The following is a 25,344-nucleotide window of genomic DNA, read 5'->3' as shown; positions in this document are numbered from 1 at the left end:
CAGCTGCTTCCCCCGAGCCGCCCACAGAGTCTGCCGTAGCTTCCCCCAAGCCGGCCTCCGAGTCTGTGGCAAGGCCCCCAGCTCCCATGTGCGAGTCAGCTGCAGCTTCCCCCATGCCGGTCACCGAGTCAGTTGAAGCCTTCCCAGAGCCACGTCAGCAGCTGTGTCCCCAGGGCCAGCAGGCCCCCAGTTAGACGCTTCTTTCCCCAAGCCAGCCACCGAGTCCGCTGCAGCCTCCCCCCAGTCGGTCTCCTTGTTAGCTGCAGCTTCCCCAGACTCAGTGTCTGAGTCTGCCGCTGCTTCCCCAGCTCCAAGTCCCGGCCTTCCCCCTTTACCTCACCACTGGCTGGTTCCCACACCTGCCCGTCATCCCTGCCCTTGCCACCCAGTCCCGGCCTTGCTCCCTTTACCTACCCTTTGTCCCCACCCTGGCCACCCCCCGCCCTCCCTCCTTTCTTTGTTCCACTTCGCCCTCATCCCCACCCCAGTCCTGGTTCCCCAGGCTTTCTCCAGCGCCCTTGGTTTCCCCCTCCCCGTTATGCCCTGGTGGTCAGTGCCCCCTTCCTTCCCTCAATGTCCTGTTGCTCTGTGTTCCCTGCCCTGGCACTCTTGTCTTGTCCCCCCTTCTTTGTCTTGTCTTTTGGTTCTTGGGGTTCCTGTCTGTTTGTCTTGGTGGGTGCCTCCTGGGAGGGGGGGCTGTCAGGGTTCCTGTCTAGTGTGTCTTAGTTTTCTCTCTTTTGTTGATGTTTTGTTTCATGTGATCACATGGCCTGGTTGACAGCCTGCCATGTGCTTTCTTGTCATTGTGGTGTGACCCTGCCCCCTCGTTACCCTGTTAATCTTCTCGTTATTGTTTCACTCTCCTCACCTGGTTCTGGTCTTTGTCTTCTCTCTCTCTTCTCCTGTTCCTCGTTCCTTCCCTTTTTATTCCCTGTGTTTCTCTTGTCCTGTGTCAGACCGTTTTAAGATGTTTTCCATTCACACTGACTCCCTATAGTAGTTTTGTTCTGCTTGCACTGACTGCTGTTATTTCTAGTCTTGTTCCTTAGTTATTGTTTTAGTATTTAGTTTTGAGATTCCCACCCCTAGTTTTGTCACCTAGTCCCCAGTCCCTTTTGCCTCTGTCCACTGTTCTCCCTCTGTGTCCCACAGTTTCCCGCTGGTGTCCCGGGTTTCGCATGAGTCTGCAACGGGTTGAGTTTCCCTCCCCCAAGGATTGTCTCTCCCCGGACAACCCGTGACCATCGTAGACCAGCCGCTGCCTCCCTTCCACCTCCTGCGGCTCTTGCTGCGGACCTGTGTTTTTCTGCCAGTAGAATAATCCTTGTTTCGACTTTGAACTGCCTTGTCTCTTGTTGAATGAAGTATTTTTTCCCCCTGCATCTGAGTCCCTGCCTCGTGAGCCATGACAACATAGCCTACACTCTGTATATACTGTATATATTGTTTGCTTACATGTTTACACTATATACACTTTATATATTTATACAGGCAGTGTGTGGGTAGTTGATAAATAAAGCGCACGTGTGGTTGAAAATAAATCTCTCTAATGCTGTTTTATAATATAAATATTAATAATATAAAACTATATAGTATCAACAGTTTGTTTTCTACATTTTTGGTGTCACTCCATTCACACTTAACATGCACACACTTGCGCTAGCACAGTCATAAATTTGTAACTATGCACTTTTGTGGTTTTGTCGTCATTTTCATGTTCTAGACTGCTAGAGGATTCACAGGGTAAGAATTTCATTGTAGAGTGTAACAGAGTGTCCTGACAATAAACTCTTGAATCGAGATTTTATTGGAGTTCAACTAGAGACACTCTACTGTTCATGGGGCATCCCTGTTCGCTAGAAAAGGAGAAACACTCAAGGTTTGGTCAAATATGAACCAAATCATCAGTTGCTTTAATTTAACCTGTAAAATGTCCATATTTCACTCAACCATGGGTTGAAACAACCACACTTTTTTAAGAGTGCAGTCAGGGAGGCTTTTTAGCTAGGATAATTTTGGAAATAGAACCATGATGCTAAAAGTTTGTGTTTGTGTTGACTCTGGGGGGATACTGCTATCAGGAGAGTTTACTTTAAGGTTTAAAACATGTAACGGCATGTCAAAATGTAAAGAAATAAATATAATCTTTATTAAGGATCTAAGAGGAAAGTAGGCCTATTTGTAAAATGTCTGACTGCAAAAACAGCCAGTCTGTAAAACTATAAAAATGTTGATTAGCCCTACTTTAGTAAAATAGTAAAGTCTGAAAAAGATAGATGCCTTTGAGTATGTGTATCTTTTAATATGGAAAACCTGTTTTATGTTGTATGGTAGTGCTACATTGTTTTTATTACCTTACATTGTTTTGCCCAAGCATGTTTTTCATACATTAAACAGTTTTCAGGTTAATACTGTGTTTTGCTCATATTGTCTGTCTTATTCCACTTTTTAGGAATGTTAAGAATGCGATCCAAGGTCCTAGAAAGCATGTTGTGCGCTGAGCGAATGGCCTACTCCTGCCAAAAATTCCACTGAATTTGGGAGTGGCATTTTCCAAATCCCAGGATTTGGCTCTTCCATACATGGTAAACTTCAATAGAAGATGACGTAACGGTCCACCCCTAAACAAACATAGGAAATAAGCTGTTATCAGCGGAGAGACCTGATATTATTCGCTCACATATGAGGAAGCTCCGCCCAGGTACCGTCGCTACAAAGTAAACGCCCTATCCCACTACAGTTACACGAAACTAAAGACTTTATACCGCAGTTTACAGTGTACACGTTCGGGATAAAGCACACGAGCCGTTTGGAAGTATAATGCCATTACGTGTTGTTTTACAAGGTCCTGGGCCGTGGGGATTCCGTCTGGTCGGAGGTAAAGACTTCGACCAACCTCTGACTATCTCGAGGGTAAGAAACTAATTTGGGCTCTGTTAAGATTTTGATCGGTTTTAACTTTCTAGACATTGCTAGGTCAGACATACCTACAAAACCGATACACTTTCACAGGATCTCAAAGGTGTCCCTGCTGCAGCATCCGGTCTAAACGCACATGTTGTCAAGAGTGTGAAACAATTTTGCAAGTATCACCTCGATTAAAAGCGTCATGAAACAAATGCACAAAACACAGCGAGTTCTGGGAGTTCGTATATATTTTCTTACTTATCCAATGATTTCATGTGCGATCCCCGAGGATATATTCACTTTAAAGCATTAGAAGAATTCGTGGCATATTTAACGTGCATGTTATACGCCTTAACGGTGCGCGCGTAGATCTATTACGTAACTTTTACATTCAACTGCAACAAGATGCCTGTCTTGACCTTCTATTCCCTTGTACAGGGCACACTTTATTAAATTATTATAATATTATTACTTTATAAAGTGAAAGCTGACCCAACAACTGTCAGGGGACTTACTGTAAAAACCACAACACCTTTCCTTAAAGTTTATTTTCGTATTTGTTGCTTCGTTTTAAAGCAACTCGATTTAATGTTATGATCAGATTGTTTCGATCCTTTTCAGATAACATGACAAATTACCTCTTTCCTGTTATTCTATTAGGATGATGCTGATTTATTGACTTTCCTAACAATGTATTAACTATCAGGTGACCCCAGGAAGTAAAGCAGCACAGGCCAATCTATGCATCGGGGACATGATTCTGTCCATAGATGGAGAGTCCACAGATGGCATGACTCACCTGGAAGCTCAGAATAAAATCAAGGGCTGCATGGAGGAAATGGTGCTTTCCATTGACCGGTATGACATTACTCTGGCATGCAGTTGTTTTTTTAGATTATAAAGTGTCAAATATGTGACTGTATGGAGACTATCCAGAAAACCATTAGATGATTCACGGCAAATAGAAAACAAAAATGTATTTTTGAGCTTTACATGAAATTGTCATTACTTGTATGGAGACATTAGGAATTTGGGGATGGCAATGTTTTTTTAAGGCATTATAGTATAACTCCATGGCACAGTTTTGCTGGATAAGCATGACATGCAAAATATGTTAGATATTATTAAAATACATGCAAAATGTTACCGTTTAGCCTATTCTTATTATCGGTTTCAAAGACTGTCATTTTGAGCAAAACCCGATGAGCAGAATTTGCAACACCTTTCTTAAACATGTCACAGAAAGCCAAATATATACATTTTACTTGAATCATTTAGTGATCCATGGGTAAACCTTTTTTTTGGCTTTTTGTAGATCAGATGCAAAAATGTGGTCCCCCCTGGTCACGGAAGAAGGAAAGACCAATCCATACAAGATGAATCTGGCCAATACAGAAGCGCAGGTGCGTTGTAGATGGTGTCATTTTCATTCAACTTTAAAGCCTTGTGTAGAGCATGAGACTGTCATATATAACAGGACCTTTTACATTACTGCTAGACAAATAAAGGCTCGGCATTATAGGCTGCCAAAATGAAGTCATTGTTTATGTCCTAACAAGCCTTGTCCATGGTGACCAGGCAGCGGTTTATCAGCCAAAGCCATGACGCAATATCCACATCCTGCTGGTTAAGTTGGAAATTTAGGGTCAAATGTGAATGATCATAGGAAGTTTGTGGAGTTTGACTACACGGTTTGGCGTCATTAAAGTTTCCTGACTCAAGCAGAGCAGTGTTTACAATGTAGAGAGTACATAAAACAACATGTTGTTAACAGTGGAAAGTTTCACAATTTCTTTAACTGCTTAGTCAATGCATGGTGTGGCAACACTTTGCAGTGTGTGGTTTTTTTATGCTTTATGGCATTTGTTGACATAGTTTGGTTAAAATATCTACAGCTTTAAACAAAATGATTGGTTTTCAGATCACGTCTGTGGTCTAAATAGATATACAATACATGCCTTATAAAACAATGTAATGTAATGTCATGTAATGTCATTCTGTTGTTGATTCCTAAAGCTGTAATTTTGATTGCAATTGTGATGTAATTGAAGGCCCTGCTTTAAGTTTTTCACATAGGAATGCATCTGCATTAATTGTTCCTCTTCTTTTCTGTAGGAGGTGAAACATATAGGCTCTGCTCATAACAGGAGTGCCCTGCCATTCAGCTCTGGCAGTCCAAGGGTGGTCACCAACCAGTACAATAACCCTGCTGGCCTGTACTCCAATGAGAACATAAAAAGCTTCAACAATACTGTAGATGATGTCAAGACCTCTGTCACCTCCAGTGAACCAAGTAGGAAGTAAGTATGCTATGCTGCCAGCCAGACAACAGAATTTTTGGAATAATATACGTTGTTACTAATATACTTTAATATACTTTGGTTGTCTTCTTATATAGTTCAGATGCTTCTAGACCTAGCCAGCCTAAGCCTCCATTACCTGCAGAATCTGAGGTTTACAAAATGCTGCAGGAGAATCAGGAGTCCCAAGAGCCGCCTCGCCAGTCTGCCTCTTTTAAAGTTCTGCAAGAGATCCTGGAAACTGGTATAATAGCATCTACTCCCTGCACAATGTTTGAGCAAATGGGTCAACGTATTGCAAACAAACTACCTGAAATGAATCCACCTGTTGGCAAAAGATAGGTTTTCAACTTTAATAGTAGATGGGATGAGATTATTTACACTTGATTCCAATTAGGCTATTTCAGACCTTTGAGTTTTTATCATTGTGTGACTCCGCAGGCTCTGAAACACATTTTGTTCTACTGTAGCTTTAATTCCTTAATTATTTATTTATTTATTTTTAATGGCATCAGGTGGTTTGGCCTCAGCATTAAATGAGTCTTTGTTTTTCTGTGTCAGATGATTCAGAAAAACCCTCTGGCTTCAGGAGTGTGAAACCCCCGACTACAAAAATTGGAGCTTCTGTAGGAAATGCTGAAAAACTGTCAGTTTGTGACAAATGCGGATCAGGGATTGTGTAAGTTTCATATTAAGTTTAATCCTATATCTTTATAAGTGAGGTTTTAGAAAAAAGCATGTAACACCGGCCCAGTATTAGGCTGGCACTCATATTCTGGTTGGGAAGATATATAATCAATTCAATGCATGCATCATTTTCACATTTTACAGATCATTATTTAATAGATCATACAAATAAGTATTTATTAAGAATTTAATAATAAATATTTTATTTCTAATTATTTTAATTTTAAAAAATATTTAATTTTTGGAGGGGCCCAAGAAAAACCTGGAGGGGCAATGCTCTCCTTAGCCAACCCCCCCCCCCAGACCCGGACCTGGTGTAATAATAATTTAATCTATAATGTACAATCTTGTAGTTCACCCACAAATTACAATCTTCATAATTTTTTCACTCTCATGTCGTTGAAAAAAACTGTACGATTCTTTCTTCTGTAAATTGCAAAAGAAAAGTGGTTTGGTTACCACCATTCTTCAAAATACCTTTTTGTGTTTTGCATAAGAAAGAAAGTCATACAGGGTTGTGATAGGAATGACTTGAAATGAAATGATGAAAAAGTGTTAAGCCGATGCTGCCATCTAGTGGAACATTTTGGAACTCTATTTTGGAGTCTGTATTACAGTCTCCCAACACTTGGGCTTTTGCTCTCTTGTAAATGTTTCATCATGATGGTACGTGTTTTTCCCAAGCATATTTTCTTTTCTAATTTCTTTCTTCTTATTTTGGGTATGAAGGGGAATGATGGTCAAAGTTCGAGACCGATTTCGTCACCCAGAGTGCTACGTCTGCACAGACTGTGGGATCAACCTGAAACAGAAAGGACACTTTTTTGTTGAGGACAAGATTTACTGTGAGAAACATGCTCGTGAACGCGTCACTCCTCCAGATGGTTACGATGTTGTTACTGTCTTTCCAAAGTAGAACGTTTTTCCAATGACACTTTGAAACTGCACATTCCCTCATGTGGGTAAATAGGAAATCTGTAAAACTTTATGCAGATAGTCTTTGACTGAGGCTGCTTTTGGCCAGATTCATGTGTATAACTCTTACATACACAGGTAATGCATTGATGTATATGGCAACGGTAATCGGGAAATGTTATTGCACCACCTGTGAATGTAGAGTCTATGCAGATGAAGTGCCATTGTTTATACATTCCAATATCTTAGTCATTCCAAGCTATAAAGGGCTTATATTATTGGTGCGAAGGTATCTTAAGACCACTTTCTGCATTTGCAGTTTAAGTTTCTCATAAATTGATTATTAAATGTATGTATTAGCAGTTACTGTTGTATTCCTCATGCTCACCATGCAGTACTTAAAAACTCTTCCAAGTATGTATAGGCCTATTGTTTTTTGTATTGCCTATATTTTTTATAACAATAACTCTTTCAGCCTGGCTTGAGAAATAAAATGTTGCATATCTATTGTGAAATTCATTTTTTCCATTCATCTTAGGCCTTAAAAAAATATTCACTAAAAAGGTGTATGGAATTTCTGTAAAGAACTATCTTGACATTAAAAAGTTTAAGTATTTAACTAAACAGCCAGTTATACAGATAGATTAAATGTTAATTATGTGGATACATTCAAATTATAATAGCCAATGTGGGCAGTTACAGCACGGCTGGTGAATAGCCCTGCAAAGCACATTTTAATACAAAAATTATTTTAACAAAAATAACAGATGTAAAATGTATGCACTTATGACACCAGATACAAAAATATTTGTATTTAATTGATTATATTAAAAATGACAGGGAGAAAAAACAATATGTACTAGTATTGTCCGATTTAGCTAAATAAGGTGTACAAAAATGTAATTATAAAAGTACTGGAAGCAAAATAAACGTGAGAACATGCAGAAGTTGACGCACCAAGGCCATAACTCAAGTCTGCCAAGTTCTCTTTGTGGGAAGAAAAAGATTTTGCTACTCGCACATCAGACTTTCCTCAGCAAAACGAAATGTTAAATTCTGCTGAAAGTTGCTGTTAAATTCCTCCAGTAAAAAATCCGTGTAGCAGCCTTGTGTTTCTTGCCAATTTGATGGTGAGATTGCGGCATGCCATTTGGACGCGCCACCGCCTGGTGTGCCATAGCGCCTATCCAAGCAACCACTTGGCGCCACAAGGTTCTCCTGATCTTTGCCGTGAGTTGAAATATATCGAACATTGTCTGCAATTCTCAACGTTTCTGACAATGCCCAAATATAATTGTGAGCGAATCGTAAAGTCTCAATTTTTGTCAGTTTCGTGTCATCGGGGAAAGTTGGAAGGACGCTTCTCAGGGTGTCCAGAGCAGAGTTCAGCTTATGCATGCGATGCCTTTCTCTGTCGTTTGCATTCATTCTGCGATTGCCACGTTTTTTGCTTTTTGCTTTACCTGGTATCTTGTTCTTTCTTTTCTTTCTTGTGTTTTCATTAATAAACGTAGATGCGTATTCCTTAGTTGACATGTCTGAGTATCCTTGCGCGAGATCTAATGTGGAACTGCAGTTAGATTTAAAGGTCCCATTCCTTCTTTCTGTTGCGCACGTGGATTTGGGAGTCATTCTGTACATAAAAATATTACAATTATTAACAACATATTTCAACTACACTGAATAATGAAAGTTTTCGTATAGTTTTTACCTTTTGCAGTCTGGCTCAGTGAAACCAAGGTTCGGTAAGGGCATTGGTCTACAGCACTGTGTGTCCTATCCACCAGTGAGAAACCTGCAGCCTCTTATTCCCTCAATATATAAATCAAAGGGACAATAGAGGGTGATGCGCACCGTCGTCATTTATGTCCCTCTTATCCTGTCTGCGCTCTAGGACAAACAAATGAAGTCAAGTGGCCAATCAGGAATCTTTCCGAAAGTACCACCAGGTTTCATCACTTAAGAAAACAGACAGATGACTTTAAAACAAGGTACAAAATGTCACTTGAGATTTTCTATAGTTGTGCGTATAAAGTATAACGAACCCATTTCAGTTAACCTTTCGGAATAAAAATAAAACAGACAATAGCTTATTGCGCTATTGGCATAAAGATGCTTACGCGTAAAAGCGTAATATGTTTTAAACCAACTCCATCGCCATAATAAAAATGGTAAGAAACTGTACATGAACAGTCATTTGGACCAGGAATATTGGCCTAATAATAGAGCGCAACAGACGCATCTGTGTTTTCGTGGTACCCATTCTCTGTGTTATTATACTTGCCGTGTAAATTATTATGAACGTATAGTTCATAAAGATTGCATACATTTATTTGCTTTTAAAAATAAATTATTGTTAATCTCAAAGCTGAAACTGTAAATAATATCCTGTTTAATATGGTTACCGTTGTGCGCCTTTAGGTGATATTAGTGTGCGTAATTTGTGCTTCAGTGCACAAAAGCTAAGAAAATAGGAATTATTTGACAAAAAAGTGAAATAATTTACGTGAATGGCCAGTACCAATTACAGTCGTTGCCCCAGTACTTTAAAAACTTTGAATATTATGCTTCGAAATTTGTGCAAAGAAAACAAAATGCGTGCGCACTGGTGTCTCCAAATGGAGTCACATATTAAGAACATCAGGTGCGCACCATGAACAATCACAGTTGCGAACAAAAGATATTTTCGCCACGGTCGGATAACATGAGATTACACTTGGCACCAAATCTTGATAAATCTTAATTTATTGGAGAGACCACAAGCACTGCTATATGTGCGAAAAATATTTACCATGGTCCCCAAGTGTCCACAAAAGCACTCATCGCCAGTCTAACTAAATATGTATTTTGTAGGGCATCTGATAACCATATGCTTTCAATAAAGTGGACAAATAAGCCAAGGAGATAGGGTATGTTGTCGTGCTGTTATAAAGGCCTTTAAATAATCCAAAGTAAACGAAATATTACCGCTTTACAAATAACTTTTGATGCCAGATCCATATTCGGATATCGTGGGACAGGTGTTGATTTGGGACTTTCAGATTTGTCTCCCGATTTTTATCAGTGCCATGTAATATCTTGCTTGTTATGCAAAGTATGGGCAAACACAGGCGAGCTGTTGCTGTGGAAATCATAGATATCGCAAAGAACATTATTTAACAATATTTAACAATAAATGCGACTTACTGAAGAGCAGGTGATACCTGCCCTATGCTCTCTTGATTGATACTTCTTCAACTGCTGCACTTTACAATCTGTTGTAATTATTTATTAAACGAAATCTATTTCTTATTATTTTAGCAAACAGAAGTACCAGGTGGGGCTTTATTTTCATCCCTAGCCTTTGTTTGAAGGACATCTGAAGAAGGCAATCAAGGACTAAAACTCGCTGACCAGCTTTTGCCATCCATTTGTTCCAAACTGGCAGAAAGGCTATTTAATTCTTCTCTCTTGTTCAGACACGGAAAGGCTGCACATAAAGAAGAAAAGGAAACTTCGCCGTGAAGAAAAAACAACAACTTAAAAACATTTAATTACAACCCGGATGCCATATGTACACCTCTTGTTAAAACTCAAACAATGTCAACTCCTTTGTGCGGTAAAACGTGCACCTTTGGAGACGTGTGCGCTTTTGGAACGGTATGCGCATCGAGACCAGAAAGATCTTGAGTACACTTCTTGGAAGAAGTAATGCCGTTTTAATGTGCTTTTGAGGTCCCTTTTAGAGTCCACCCATTGTGCTAAAACGCATATGCTTGTTATGAACCGAATACACCAATTATAACTGAATAGCCAAGAGCTTCTTGCTACAACTCTATTTGGTTTGGGCAATCGGGGGTCACTCTCAATAATTAAGCTTTGGTGCTGTGAATGCGTCGGTTCAAGTTATCTTTTTTCCACATAGTGCCCTTATTCAATGGCGCACACGCATTTCAATCGAATTTATCTCCCCGTTGCTACAACTTTACATTTTCTACGGAAAGCATACAGTAATAAGTAACCAATTTCTGTAGGAATGATAAACAAATTGTAAGAGAAAAGTCACTTTGTAAAATTATGCCTTTGATATAATGTTAATGTTATGCAGTTTCCAAGAAATATCGTATTACATTTACATAGTGTTATCGTTAGGCACTTTGTCAGCCCATAGTGTTTTTAGTCTTTTACATTACTTGACATAATTTGCCCTTACAGACAAATAAACCACCCAACTAAAATTAAAAATCAATACAACGTTGTAGCAGGTGCAGTTAAGGCCATTACCCCGCTTAAAATCGAACCAAACCTCTACAGCTTTTCTAAGAAAAAGATCTATACCAAAAATATTTCTGTTTATCTCAATTTATCTCAATGAAGTCTAAGGAAGATATTTTTAATCTAAAATGACAAGCCCACAATTATTAGCCTTCTGAAGGTAGGTTTGGATGCACCTTGAATACACTGCAAGTTGCTTAGGATAAAAGTGCCTGCCAAATGCATAAATGTAAAAACAAATAGCTTTGCACAGGGCACTGCACTTAGATTTCTTTACGTGACTCTCACCCTTAAAAATGAGGTGCCATATATTTCTAAATGCGTAGATGGATGGATTTTGCTTCTGAAAACTATGTCCTCCATGAATTCCAAGGATAGAATTACAGTAAAATGTTCCACATTTCCAAAGGGAATAATAATTGTACCTAATAGTCTATGTTTCTTGGCAATATGAACCAATGTCTCTCTCATTGTTCATTGTTTTCTCTTTTGTTGTTACAGGCAGACACATATTGTGCAGCTAACACACAGCAGTCCTTGTGTTCTCCTAACAGACACAGCAGTTTCTCATCGTTTGACAGACTTTCAAACGTCTGGTGTATGGACATGATTTTTCCATAAAACATTGTCCGTATTTCCGTGTATTTTGTGCATTCTGTTAGGAAGTGGAGTTCCGTCTCAATTTTGTTGAGATGACAGTGTGGACACAGTCTCTGGTCCTGTGGCAGCCATGTTTGTCTGTGTCTGCCGTCGCTATAGTGAGTTAATGTCCACTGAGTCTGTATCTTGTCAACGTGGCTCTTAGTTTTTTATCTGTCACTGTGTACAGATAGTCTGTCGTACTGTATTCTCTCTTCAGGGCCAAAATCTCTCTCTCTCTCTCTCTCTCTCTCTCTCTCTCTCTCTCTCTCTCTCTCTCTCTCTCTCTCTCTCTCTCAGCATGTTTTTTTCTGTTCTTTACCAGAGTCTGTTTTTCATGTTTTTAGTGTTTTAGGTTGGATCAGTTATTTACATTGCTTGGAAGGTTACTCAGGGATTTGACACTTTTTGTCTATGGATGCAAGTATTCAAAATCACACAGACAGCAAGCTAAACTAGCCATTTGGAAGTCTTGCAGATTGGCCGCTGAAGGGTGAGACGTGAATGTTGTTCAGTTATTCACTGCTTTGGTGGAATCCAGAATAAGAGTGGAGCATAGATGAATGCTTGATTGCATTCAATTGTTTGAATTTGAGTTTAAATGGTGTGTAAATGGGGCTTTAGGAGCAGTGGAGAGTGGCTTTACTGTTTCTTTGTGATGGATAGATGGATGGATAAATAATGTTTAACTGGTGATGTTTGGTGTTTTTTCCCTCTCCTCCCTCTCTGTTTTTTCTTTCTTTCCTTTTTCTTTTTTTCTTCCCTTTAATATCTCCTGAACACACCGCAATGTGATTTGTGTGGGGTATTATGCAGTGTTTGTTTCCAGAGGGTTTAATAAAGTATCTCTCTCTCTCTCACACACACACACTCTCTCGCTCTTTTCAGAAACAGAGCTGTGTAATTTAAAGAAATAAAAAAATCACATAATTCGCGGTATAAATGAGCACCAACATCATATGCATGATGCGTCCGTTTATATTTAGAAGCGCATGAATTGCGCCACCAAACGGCTGCGGCAAGCATTGCCTGTGGGTTTAAAAGCCAAAGTTACACACTTGCAAACACCAGTTCACACCAGTTTTTGCCATTTACATTTCTATTTCTTTTTGTTGACCATGTCTGAAAAGAAAAAAGATATTCACAATTTTTAAATATAAAATATACACAACTATTGTTTGTGTATATAATATAATTGTGCTGTTTTATTGCTATTAAACTTTTAGTCACATTTTAAATGGAAAAAAAATGCTTTTGTATTACATTTGCAAAGTCAATTGTGTAATTACATTTTAATTTTTAATCGCGAATATTAGATTCAGAATGGATGACTGCGTATAGTGCCCCTTAAATAAGACACGGATTTCATTGTATAATAGTCCCCTTTGAAGGCTTAACCTTGGTTCGAGTGAGCGGGGATTGGTGATAGTATCGTTCAGATATACCGTATATATCATAGTTTCCATTATTATTCACCTTTCAAAGTGCCCTTCGAAGGTAGGCTATGGCTAATTCAGTTATGATGTTATGACCGTGTTGTTTGACGAATCTGCGAAACGTCAGGACGCTGCACTCTTCACAGATCCTAACATCATGTGTGCTGGACTAATCCTTGCAATGAGGGACACAACCCGTGCGTAACGATCTGCAGACGAGTGTTAACGCGTGAAAGCAAATCGCGTTCCCTTTCACTCACACGGCACTTCCTGGTCCAGGGCTGAGCCTCTGATTGTGTCATGCAACGGGGCATTCGCTCTCCACACAAGCTAAACAAAGATCTTTCAAAGTTTATTCCCTGTTTCTACACGAGCAGCTGAAGAATCGACGTCTGTAAACACAGTGTAACCTTCGCAAACAAAATGGACTACTGGGTGAGTGAGCATGATGTCATTTGTAAATCATCTTTCCTTTAAAAACACTCTCTTTCAGTCAATATACTACGAGAATGAAATGAGTATGTTAAAATGAAAGCTTAGACGCATCTTGTTTGTGTTTTCTTACTCTGTGTCGTAAGTCGACCCTACTTTATTTACATATAGTAGCCGCCGTGTTGCAGTGTAACAGAACTAGAGAGGATACGTTGTGATGCTGCTTTTTTATTTAACGAAACCCCCTTTGTTGGTTTTGTAATAAGTGAATATTCAACGTCTGTTCTGAAGTGTTTAAATCTGATTGGACAATTCAGATTTTACACACAGATTTGATAATAGTCCTAACACCCAGCTGTTTATGATAATGTATTGTATTATTTGAATAATTTTGTGTACGACCTTGCAATGAATCATCACAATTCTGACATAGACAGATCATGCAGTCTTAGTCTCCTATTATAAACTGTTGCAGGGTTAATGTAGACTGTTTCTATACTTTTAATCTTCTGTAATCGCACTGTAATGTCTGTGTTTAACAATCAGGCGCAGAAAGGGAAATATTTTATAGAGCGTTTCATTGTGTGTGTGTGTGTGTGTGTGTGTGTGTGTGTGTGTGTGTGTGTGTGTGTGTGTGTGTGTGTGTGTGTGTGTGCGTGTGCGTGTGCGTGTGTGTGTGTGTGTGCGTGTGCGTGCGTGTGTGCGTGCGTGCGTGCTTTCATCCGGACCTCCTGTGACAGACTCAAGCACAGAGGAAGTGCTATTCTTAACCCAATGGTGTATACAATGGGGTCAGATCTGCTGTCCAACAGCATCTTTGATCTTGGTCTGATGCTCATGTCATGCACTTTATGCTTTATACTTTTTAATGTGTGAATAAACATCAGGTTATAATGTTGAAAGAGAAATACAGGAATATGTTAAAATTCTTAATCTACAGCTATTTAAATTCTGAGGGCAAACTGTTTTCTTCTAAATGGCTTTATCATAGAGAGATTTTATCCGTGAAGACATTGAGGCTAGAGTGTGCGCTTTTTAACGGCGTAGAACTTTCTGCCCATTTCTTCTTTGGACGGCAGAGCGTTTCCGTTAGAAACATGAGCTCTTTTGACTCCACAAAAGGACAAGCAAAGCCTGGTTAATGAAGGTGTGCTTCTCTGCAGTACACTAGTAGATTAAAGCAAGTGCTTGGATGTCACGACTCACGACTCCTTTTCAAACATTTTTTAAATAAGCATCCACGCATCATTTTACCACAATCTATCAACGTTAATTTTCTTGTTACTCTTTGTAGATTACAACATGGCATGTGCACAATCTATTTATTATTTTGCAATGAATATACTGTATCTACCTTTTGCCCTATTTAGAAGATAACGTAACATTAGTCTCTGTTTTATGACAGAGCATGCGTTGAATTGAGCTGTCCGTAGGTCTTGTTACGCAAGAATACTGATAGGGGTGCTGTCTTTAAGGATCTTGGTCCACTGTTGTTGAGTTTCCCCACTTTTGTCTTTTTTTGGATCCTGAATGTGTGATGCACATCAATCCTGGTCAAAGTTTCAGTTGCTCACTCACATGACCTGTTTAACCTCTCAATTCTCTTGGCAAACCCTGCTAAACCTGTCAGGGAGCTTGTCGTGGACTTAGAACTCTATTTAGGGGGTGTTGTTCAGCTTGGAAGGACAATGCACAATGTCAGATCTATTCGTTATGTCCTTGACTGAAAATTGTCTCAAGTAGTGTACAATTAATTCTTGTACTGCATTTAAAAAATAGAGGAAGACTTAAAGTGATAGTTCGCCCCAAAAAAATGAAAATTCTGTCATTGTTTACTCACCCTCTTGTCATTTCAAACCTGTATGAGTTTCTTCAAAGGAAGATATTTTGAAGAAAGTTGGTAACCGAACAGCACTGGCCCCCATTAACTTCTATTGTATAGACACAAAACCAAGTGAATGGGGGCCAGTTAACAACGTTCTTCAAAATATCGTCTTTTGTGTTCTGCAGAAGAAAGAAAGTCATACAGGTTTGAAATGACAAGAGGGTGAGTAAAAGATGACAGAATTTAACCTTTTAACCTTAAGCTTAGTCAGATATTTGATGTTGTAATATTGTGTATAAGTTTCTGCGAAAATTGTAGCGTTGTTAAAACTATTTTGTCCATCATCTTACCTGCTTGCCTTATGTGAAGCTTATTCAGCATCTATTGAAAAGATTACTGGGAGATAAAATGCACATGATAAATATGGTCAGCTAAGACTTTGTTCAGTGGACCTTCAGCTTTTCTGTGTGCTGTTATAGCAATGCTGGAACACAATCTGCACCGTTATAAAAGAGGAACACACTGTGCTGTAAAAACTGATTGTAAAAACACGTCCACCAGTTTTTTATTAACCGTATAAACAACATCAACTGACCATTTAAAAATATAGACATATACAGTATAATGTATTAGAACCACTTAAACCAGAAGTTTTGGCATAAGGGAGAGTTTGTAGCATCCATATTCTTTCTAACCTATTTTTAGGTGTGATGGCTACATTTGGTTTTGATCACAATGAGAAAGGCGTGGCCGGGGGGACAGTATTTCATAGGGTGAACGTATCTACTAAGCTCTGCCAGTTACTTGTAGCTGTTTACTTAAGTGTCACTAGTAAACCAAGGGCTCCTGAAACAATGACTCAATCTGCTATAGTGAGTGTTTATTGTAATTTGGCATTGTTTTAGTTTATTTGACTTTCAAACGATATAAAACCTGAGGAATTTAAATAGAAAGACTTTTTGTTATTGGTTACTTAGCTTTTGCTTTATGATTGTAAGCGCATATATGTTGTTTGTTCTTAGTTTTTTCCTTTCCCATGATTCCTTTTTCGTATTACTGAAACTGGATATGGATTCATTTTTAGCTAATAATCTGACAGTGAAAACAAATAAAGATTGCAGCATTTCTATTTTCCTCATGCAGAGTGCCTTGGAGGTGTATAAGGAGATGCTACTGCTGTATGTAGAGGAAGCTCGACGTTATGTGAACTCCCAGTGTGCTGCTCTTGAGCCATGGCAGATCATCGTAATCACTTTGCTGTCTACATTCGGTGCAGTGTGGCTAAAGGGCTTTCTTTTCCAGCAGGAGAGTAAGTCACATGCTATTGATCACTCAATGTTACATGCAAGATGCATTTGAACTGATGAGGAGCTATAGATGATGTATTTTAATTTCATCAGGTGTGTTAATAATGAGCCACTTTTTAGGTTACTAGGAAGGGTTTTTCCAGCAAACGCAGAAAAACCTTGAAAAAACTTCCCTTTTTAACTGTGAATTTAAACAACAATGTTGGCACACACTATTATGTTACAAGCTAATTGTGATACTGTGATATCATCAATCTCTGCTATTCATCAGGCAGGAAGTCTTAAAACAAAGTCGCAAAATGCCAAGGCCACTGTAACAATAACAAAATCTGTGGGACTTCTAAACTTCATAAGTTAAAGTGTACACAATGTTTCGTGTTGGGGTTGAGTCATCGTTAAATAAAAAGGGTTTTCCCAGGAACTGATGAAAAACAAACATTTATTTGAGGTCTCTCATTTACCAAAGTTTAATTTATATTTATGCCCATTGAAATATTGGTGCCCAGTTTCACAGACAAGACTTAAGGCTTGTCCGAGACTTTTTTCGTCGGAGGTGTTTTTATAAAAGAATCCTAAATTAACCAAGGCATAATCCTGGCTTAAATTAAGCCCTGTCTGTGAAATCGGATTTAGATTTCTCACATTTCTTTGGACTCTTATTTAAAAAATAAATATTGAAGTAGCAAGAAGGCTGGAATTTTTCTGGCAACTCAATGTTGCGTTTTCACCACAGTTTACACATTGTTTCATGTTTTCTAGGCCTGACATCAAGAGTGAAGAAGCAGTTCTTTAAAATAATCAAAAAGATCCCGTTTGTCGGAGCATCAGTAAGCATCTAGCTGTTGTCTAGTTCCCTATTTTCTTAAGTTTCCAGTCATGTGTTTCTGACTCAGAGAGTGGCTGATTAAATAACCACAGTGTTGCTGAAAGAGAAATGAAACCTTTGACACACTTTTACACTATTACCTATAATGACTGGGTTTGCTCTCAGTCTTAAACCTTAAAGTCACCATGAAATCAAACAGGAAAATTTGAAGTGTTTTACACAGTGTTGCAGTGATTATTATAAATGATTTATCCGTGTACACCATTATTTTTTCAAAATTAATTTGCACTCGTAATCTTTAATCAAAAACATTAAGCTCCTCTCCCCCTCTCAACAACAACTCTTCACCTCATGACGTCAGCAACAAAAAAAGAGGTAGGACTATACTCACTGTCCAATGGCCAGGCATTTTTAGCCCTCCCCTCCAGGCCCAACTTACAACAAACCAATCAAAGAGAGAAAGGCAAAATAAAGCCCTGCCCTCTTTTTTCAAATTTCAGAAGCCGTTTCACTCGGATATCCGTCACGATATGGAAAAAAAGTCAGTCGCAACTTCCGTTTCATGGTGACTTTAAAGGAATAGTTCACCTTCGAAAATTCTCTCATTATTTACATGCCGTCTTGTCATTTCAAACCTGTATGACTTACTTTTGAAGAACACAAAAGAAGATATTTTGAAAAATGTTGGTAACAGAAAACCGTTGGTCAACTTGCGTTGGTTTTGTGTCCGTACAATAAAAGTGAATGGAGTTCCTGTTCTCACGGGAATTCATATTTCACAAGGTGGCTTATTCGTATGAGTTTGTACATTGTGAATCGTACAAAAACGTAAGATTACTAGACCACCCCTAACCCCAATGTCACTGGCGCGAAAGCAATTCGCACTAAAATGTATGAATGAGATCATACGAATTAGCCAAAATTAGCCACATCGTAAAATAGTAACGTTTTGCCGTGAGATTGTGTTGGACGGTTTATGGTTACCAACATTTTCAAAACATCTTCTTTTGTGTTCTGCAGAAGAAAGAAAATCACACAGGTTTAAAATGACAACAGTGTGAGTAAATGATGACAGAATTTTCATTTTGAAGGTGAACTATCCCTATCATGCAAAACATTTTGATTCCGGTTTGGACTTTAGATTGGGATGCATTGCAAATAGCATTTTTTCCTAAACGTCCCATGTACTATTTGTTATAATTAAAACGATCACATTTTAAACAAGTGCCGATATTTGAATACAAGCAAATTCCTCTTTCTCTTCACTTCTGATGTGTTATTGAGAGGTTTTTACAGTGCACCTTTTTTCTCCCATCAGATTCAGAGTCAGCTTAACAAAGCACTTGATGACATGTCTGTGAGTGTTTGCACGCTGAAGGAAGGCATGAGCTACACCAAACTTCTTCCAGCACAGGGCCTTGCCCAACAACAGCTCCTGGAGAAGATCAGAGAATATGAGACATTGAGTGAGTCACCTCGAACCAGTCCCAACTATCATCTCCTGTAATGATGAAGAGCCTAAAGGCTTTAGGGATTAATCACAGCCCTTAAAGTATCAGCCAGATGTTCGCTCAGACAGAATTTGCCTTGAAGTGTGGTTGCAGTTTTTTTGCAAGCAATTGCATTTACCGGGATATAATGAATGTGGTTTTTAAGTTAAAGCTTACTGTCCCACAGTTTTTCTGTCAAGGCTGTTCTGGCCTCATTAATCTTTGTTCATACCTCTGATTCCAGGTGAGGTAAACTGGGCGAAAGGGAAGGTGTCAGGTGCAGTCTACTGGGGAGATGAGAAGCTCACAGACCTTCTGGTGAAGGTATATCTAATCATTTAGATCTTGTCACTGCATTATAGATGAATCGGCTGTTGTTTGCTTTTGTATCAAAGGCCTTCTTTCTTGCCACCAGCAAAGCTTCACAGAACAGGGAGATAGCATTTTGTGTTTCTCTGATCTGCAGGTGTATGGTGAATTTGCCTGGTCCAATCCCCTCCACCCAGACATATTTCCCGGTGTTAGGAAAATGGAGGCAGAAGTGGTGCGGATATCGTGTGCCCTCTTTAATGGGGGGCCAGACTCCTGCGGCACAGTCAGTCCTTCTTTACTGTTGCTGTTAACAGTTTAAAACTGTAGTGGGTTTTATCATGTGAAGTCGCTGTTTGTTTTTAGGTTTATTCAAACTAAACAAGATAGTGTATTTGTCTTTGTCATGAAAAGGTTACTTCGGGTGGAACTGAAAGCATCCTCATGGCATGCAAGGCATACAGAGACATGGCCCATGAACGTGGGATCAAACACCCAGAGATGTATGTACTGTCTAACATTCCAGCCTTTTAGACATAATGCACTCTTTTTGTATAGGGTAATCTTTGGTTGCCAACTCAAATATATAAATAACATTCACTGCTCAAAAAAATTAAGGGAAGACAATCATCACAGCCTAACACCAAGTCAGTTTGCCTTCAGGAATATCAATCAACCCAGTTAGGAAGTATAAGTGATTGTGGACCATTTTTACTTGCTTTGATGCAAATAAAAGTGACAACAGGTACACTGGAGAGGCAACAGCAAGGGTGTGGGGAGGACCATCCTCAGAGGGTCTCACAGACCTCCATGTGCAATGAAGTATCGGGACGAAATCCTCAGATCTATTGTCAGATCTTATGCTGGTGCAGTGCAGAGCCCTCCTGGTGCATGATAAGGCCCGGCCTCATGTGGCCAGAGTCTGAAGGCAGTTTCTGGACGATGAAGGCATTGATGCCATTGACTGGCTCTCATATTCCCCAGACCTAAACCCAGTTGAGAACCTCTGGGATCTCATGTATCCGAAGCCATCAAGTTGCCCCATAGACTGGAGCTCACCCATGCTGTGTTACTGTGGTGAATTTAAAAATAAAGTTGAATCAGCCAGTATTGTCATTTTTTACATCGATTTTACTGTAATTTCGGCCCTGAATGCGTTTATGATTTTGGCTTTCATTGACCATTGTCACATTATTTTGTTCTCGCAACATTATGCAAAGTATATAAGTGAAGAGTTTAACCTGTATATTTCGTTCATTGAGATCTAATATACAGTAGTGTGATTTAGGTGTTCCCTCAAAGGTCCAGTGTGTAATTTTTTGGAGGATCTATTGACAGAAACGCAATATAATAAACATACTAACTATGTCTTCAGAGGTGTATGAAGAGCCTACACAATGAAGCGTTATGTTTTTATTACCTTAGAATGAGCTATTTCTATCTACATACACCGGGGGTCCCCTTATATATAATTGGCCATGTTCTGTCAGCCGTCGTAGTGTTTCGAACGGGAGGGGTGGAGTGAGCGGTTGGTTGCAATTCGCAACCTTGCCGCTAGATTTCACTGACTGGACCTTTAATTTTTTTGAACAGTGTATAAATGGTCAGTTCACAATTGGCAGATATACACATTCAGTTTTTTGTTTGTTTATGCTGTAGCATTGCACCAATCAGTGTCCATGCAGCATTTGACAAAGCAGCACACTACTTTGGGATGAAGCTTATTCACATACCTCTGGACAAGAAGACAATGAAAGTTGATGTGAAGGTACTGTTGCCTTGTTTTGCACACAGTAAACGGCAGCATTTCTATTTCCTTTAGCGTTTCTAACATTTGCAAAGTTTCACAAGGTTGACATTTATTACATTTTATTTGTTCACAGACCATGAAGAGGGCCATCACCAAAAACACAGCAATGCTGGTGTGTTCAGCTCCCAATTTCCCACATGGAATCATGGATCCTATAGAAGAAGTGGCAAAGGTAACATTTGTTAATTCAGATGAGTATCCTATATAATCTTTTCATGTTGGGTAAATTGTTTATAAATGTTTTATCCTTCTGTTTATTTTGCTTTTGTAGCTGGCAGTAAAATACAACATCCCATTTCATGTGGATGCTTGCTTGGGTGGGTTTCTCATAGTTTTTATGGAGAAGGCTGGTTACAAACTTGCTTCTTTTGATTTCCGGGTCAAAGGTGTGACTAGTATCTCAGCTGATACACATAAGGTGAGAATATAATTTTTGGACAGTTATTATTTAATTATCTATTATGATTTTTGTTCAAATTGATCTTAACCACAATGGTGAATGTCAATGCAATGCAATTCCTTGAAACACTGTCTCTGTTTCGCCACAGTATGGTTACGCCCCCAAAGGCTCATCAGTGATTCTGTACAGTGACAAGAAATATCGCCACTACCAGTATTTCGTAGCACCCGATTGGCAGGGAGGAATTTACGCATCTCCGTCAATGGCCGGCTCTCGCCCAGGGGGCATCATTGCTGCCTGTTGGGCTACTATGATGCACATGGGAGAGAACGGATATGTCAAGGCTACCAAGAAAGTCATTGAGACAGCACGAAAAATCAAAGCAGGGTAAGTTTTATGTCATTTGTAATCCAGTTTGCAATTGTACAGAGCAGACACAAAAATATGTTGCTTTGAATGCAGAAAAAGATGCTTATAAAACTAGCAAATATATTTGCATGGCAGACAGACTTTGCATGATCAAATAGAATAGATAGGGTTACAGTGAACCTTTTTATTGAGCATTGTCTAAAAACTCTCTCTCCCCACAGAGTACGTAAAATAGAGGGAGTGTTTGTGTTTGGGGATCCAGAAGTGTCTGTGGTGGCACTGGGCTCTCACGTCTTTGATATCTTCCGTTTATCAAATGCACTGACATCAAGGGGATGGAATCTCAACACTCTGCAGTTCCCATCTAGGTGTGGTAAAATATGCATTATATTTTTTGCAATTTCTGTTGATTTTTAATGGTTTGTCACTGAGAAATTATACAAGATCTAATAATATCTCAGAGCCAGGGATACAGAGACATCAGTTCAATGAGTGGACCCCTCTGTTGGCCCCAAGGAGCAGAGGTTTTCATAGTTTTGTTTTTAGTTTTATTAATATCTTAAATTAGCTTTTATTTTTAGATTGTTAACTTTAGTTACATTTTTTGCAATTTTGTTAAATGCTTTTGTCATTTTATTATTTATTTGTTTATTTTTTATTTATTTTTATTTTTTGTTTATTATTAGAATTTTAGCGCTTTAAATGTATTTCAGTTTATTTCTGAGGCAACGTGTACATTTTTAGTTTAGTTTTTCCAATCATTTTAGGCCAATATTTGATTTCAATGAACAGAAACGTTTTCAAAGTTTTCATTTTAGTTAACTAAAATAACCATTCCAATTCTAATTTAGTAGTGAAACGCATTAGTATACTGTATGTGCATTGATAGTTAAAAACTTTATAATTTTCAAGAATTCTTCCTTAAAGTATTGCTTTTTTGGTTGTTTTCTCTCAGCATCCATATTTGTGTCACAATGCTACACACACAGCATGGTGTAGCTGAGCAGTTCATCAATGATGTGAAGAAAGAAGTAGCCATTATCATGAAAAATCCAGAAGAGAAGACCACAGGAATGGTAGGTTTTACAATGTTATATACCATGTACCAGGTTATATACCATGTATGTAATGCATGTGGCAGAAAATAATGCTTTATATATACAAATGTCCTATCTGGGTTTAAATGTTTGGTAACATATTGCAAATTATTAATATTAATAGGCAAAATCCACTTATGGCACACCAGTCTACTCCACCTCAGTTTAGTTTTGTGTGTATAATCTCACCTACAGTAATGCAAAAGCTCTTGTTAACTCTGGATTTCATGTTTCAGGGAGCCATCTATGGCATGGCCCAGTCCATCCCTGACCGATCGATGGTGACTGAAGTGTCACAAGGCTTTTTGGACTGCCTCTATAGCACTGAGGTGCCCAAGATCAGAAACAAGCACCACAAAAACCATAAGAACCACATGAATGGCAACTCTGTAGTGCACTGAGATTGACTGTCAGGGTTTCCACCCTTAGCTGGCTGAAGGGATGCTCACCACAATCATCTAATCATTCATTTACTTGTTTGTCTTTTATTCTGTTGTTTATTTACAGTACAACTAACAGGTATAAGCCATAATCACGTGACATGTTCTGGCCTTTGTGACTGAGGACCGACAGTATCGTGTGTAGCACTGAAGACTAGAGACTGCTGCACAAGTGTCTATGTGGGTCCGAGAAGGTTCTGGGTCCAATTTGGATGACCACGGAGTACATTAAAATTCATACTATAGTTTAATTTCCTAAATTGCTCAATTTTATGACAGATCCACGCATTTGATCACACTCCCAATTTCAACTTTAAAATATTTTCTGCCTAACTCTCAGGATACCGATGCATAATATTCTGACAAAGACTGGTCATTTTTATTCTAGCTATTGATAACCTACATACTGTCTTCACAAGCACTGTAGATTTGCAGAAAATCCAGATAATTATCAATTTAAGACCATTTTTAGGATAGCTGTACTGCTCAGGGGAACCTGTAGTGCAAATATTTTAGTTAAAAAAAATTTTTAATTCCCCAGAATTCAGATCGAAGAGCCCAGTCTCAAACAGCCGTCTTACATTAGAAAGAGTCTTACTTGTTTTAATTTACCTGAGGCAAATGATATCAGGGCATAACAAATCCATCAACCATTTGCTGCAGTGTGTTCAGTTTCCCTGCCTTTCCTGGTTTTACACGTAACAATTTTTCCATCAATTCGATCATCTTTAATCCTATCTACCTCAGGTCTAGTTCAAACAATTGTACATTTTGTACAATTGATTGTTTCCCCTATTCTTTGTCTCAGTCTTGAAAGTCGTCATTTAAGTGGGCATCTTGTTCCTTTCTGATCATCAGTCAATGTCATTGAAGCATAAATGGTTCAACTGATGGAACGCACTGATAATGGAAGTCAAAGATCCAGCTTCCCATGATCATCAGTCTCATTTTGTGTTTGTGTATTTGTACGGTATCTTTGTGTTTGGGGTCTTAGTTCCGGTTCAGATCAGCTGAATGATCGCTCTGGAAGAAGAAGGGAAAATAATGTATGTATGAAGAGAGAGTCTGTGATATGAGCAGGCGATGACATGGTACCATGTAAACATCACGCCAGATCTTGTAATCAATGTAATCCCGGTAGCACTCGTAATATTTGTGACCACTGTGTGTGTTTTTATATTTTAAATCACTAATATAATGCCTACTATTTCGATGTTGTTGTTGTTTTGCAGTGGAGTATTTTAATTTGTGTTGTATTTACATTTTTAACATCTTTATGAAGGCTTTAGTGGAGTAGGGTAGGTTATTTTGATATGATAGCGCTGCAGTAAAATGTAGTTTCAGCAACTGTACCATGCCTTAGACTAAAAACCATAAATGTGGATATTTATCAAACACTTGACCCTATGGCCTAGATGGAAGCATTTTAATATGATCATGCAATAATTTTATAATTACTGTAACTACTGAAACTGAGGCACCTTGAAGTTTAGAGTAGTGCATAGCCTCTATGGTTATGGTTGTATAAAGCACAAAACTAAAAGCATTCACCTAAATGCCTTTCACAGACAGTCGGGGTGTCTGCTATTAGGTTAACAGCTACATCAGCTTCAGGGACTAGGCCTTTACCACATCATGCAATCTTTTTCAACTATGTCCTGTGATGTTTTTGTTGGTCCTGTGTAACTCAATAAAGGTTGGCTTAAAAAGAAAAAAAAACATTCATTTGCAGTATGCAAATTATCTACACTCATACTATGGAGTGAATTTTGGCAGTTTAAAGTGAGATTAAAGGGATAGTTAACCCTCATGTTGTTAAAAACCTGTCAATGACTTCTTTCTGTTTAACACGAAAGAAGGTATTTTGATAAATGTGTCTGTGGTTTTATGTCCATACAATG

At 38.7% G+C, this 25,344-nt stretch overlaps 3 protein-coding genes across 3 annotated transcripts; 2 read left to right on the top strand and 1 right to left on the bottom strand.

Moving 5' to 3' along the window:
- The first annotated feature begins 2,730 nt into the window (after window positions 1–2,730).
- On the top strand, window positions 2,731–7,314 carry pdlim1 (PDZ and LIM domain 1 (elfin)). Its single transcript, XM_057341991.1, has 7 exons — window positions 2,731–2,913; window positions 3,614–3,765; window positions 4,223–4,310; window positions 5,023–5,207; window positions 5,306–5,451; window positions 5,769–5,886; window positions 6,624–7,314. Exons 1-7 carry the CDS (start codon window positions 2,821–2,823, stop codon window positions 6,808–6,810), a joined length of 969 nt encoding a protein of 322 aa, XP_057197974.1. The 5' UTR covers window positions 2,731–2,820; the 3' UTR covers window positions 6,811–7,314.
- A 506-nt stretch (window positions 7,315–7,820) lies between these two features.
- On the bottom strand, window positions 7,821–8,441 carry neurog3 (neurogenin 3). Its single transcript, XM_057341340.1, has one exon. It carries the CDS (start codon window positions 8,439–8,441, stop codon window positions 7,821–7,823), a length of 621 nt encoding a protein of 206 aa, XP_057197323.1.
- A 4,921-nt stretch (window positions 8,442–13,362) lies between these two features.
- Window positions 13,363–25,162, top strand: sgpl1 (sphingosine-1-phosphate lyase 1). The gene is made up of 14 exons (XM_057342829.1): window positions 13,363–13,573; window positions 16,539–16,704; window positions 17,462–17,529; window positions 18,847–18,994; window positions 19,263–19,342; window positions 19,485–19,613; window positions 19,742–19,830; window positions 20,987–21,095; window positions 21,211–21,309; window positions 21,409–21,555; window positions 21,686–21,924; window positions 22,128–22,274; window positions 22,862–22,982; window positions 23,240–25,162. Exons 1-14 carry the CDS (start codon window positions 13,562–13,564, stop codon window positions 23,402–23,404), a joined length of 1,719 nt encoding a protein of 572 aa, XP_057198812.1. The 5' UTR covers window positions 13,363–13,561; the 3' UTR covers window positions 23,405–25,162.
- The last annotated feature ends 182 nt before the right edge of the window (window positions 25,163–25,344 follow it).

The sequence above is a fragment of the Triplophysa rosa genome, linkage group LG9 (assembly GCF_024868665.1).
Source record: "Triplophysa rosa linkage group LG9, Trosa_1v2, whole genome shotgun sequence".
Taxonomy (NCBI): domain Eukaryota; kingdom Metazoa; phylum Chordata; class Actinopteri; order Cypriniformes; family Nemacheilidae; genus Triplophysa; species Triplophysa rosa.
The sequence above is the reverse complement of the archived record's forward strand: the minus strand, read 5'-3'. Positions and strand labels throughout refer to the sequence as shown.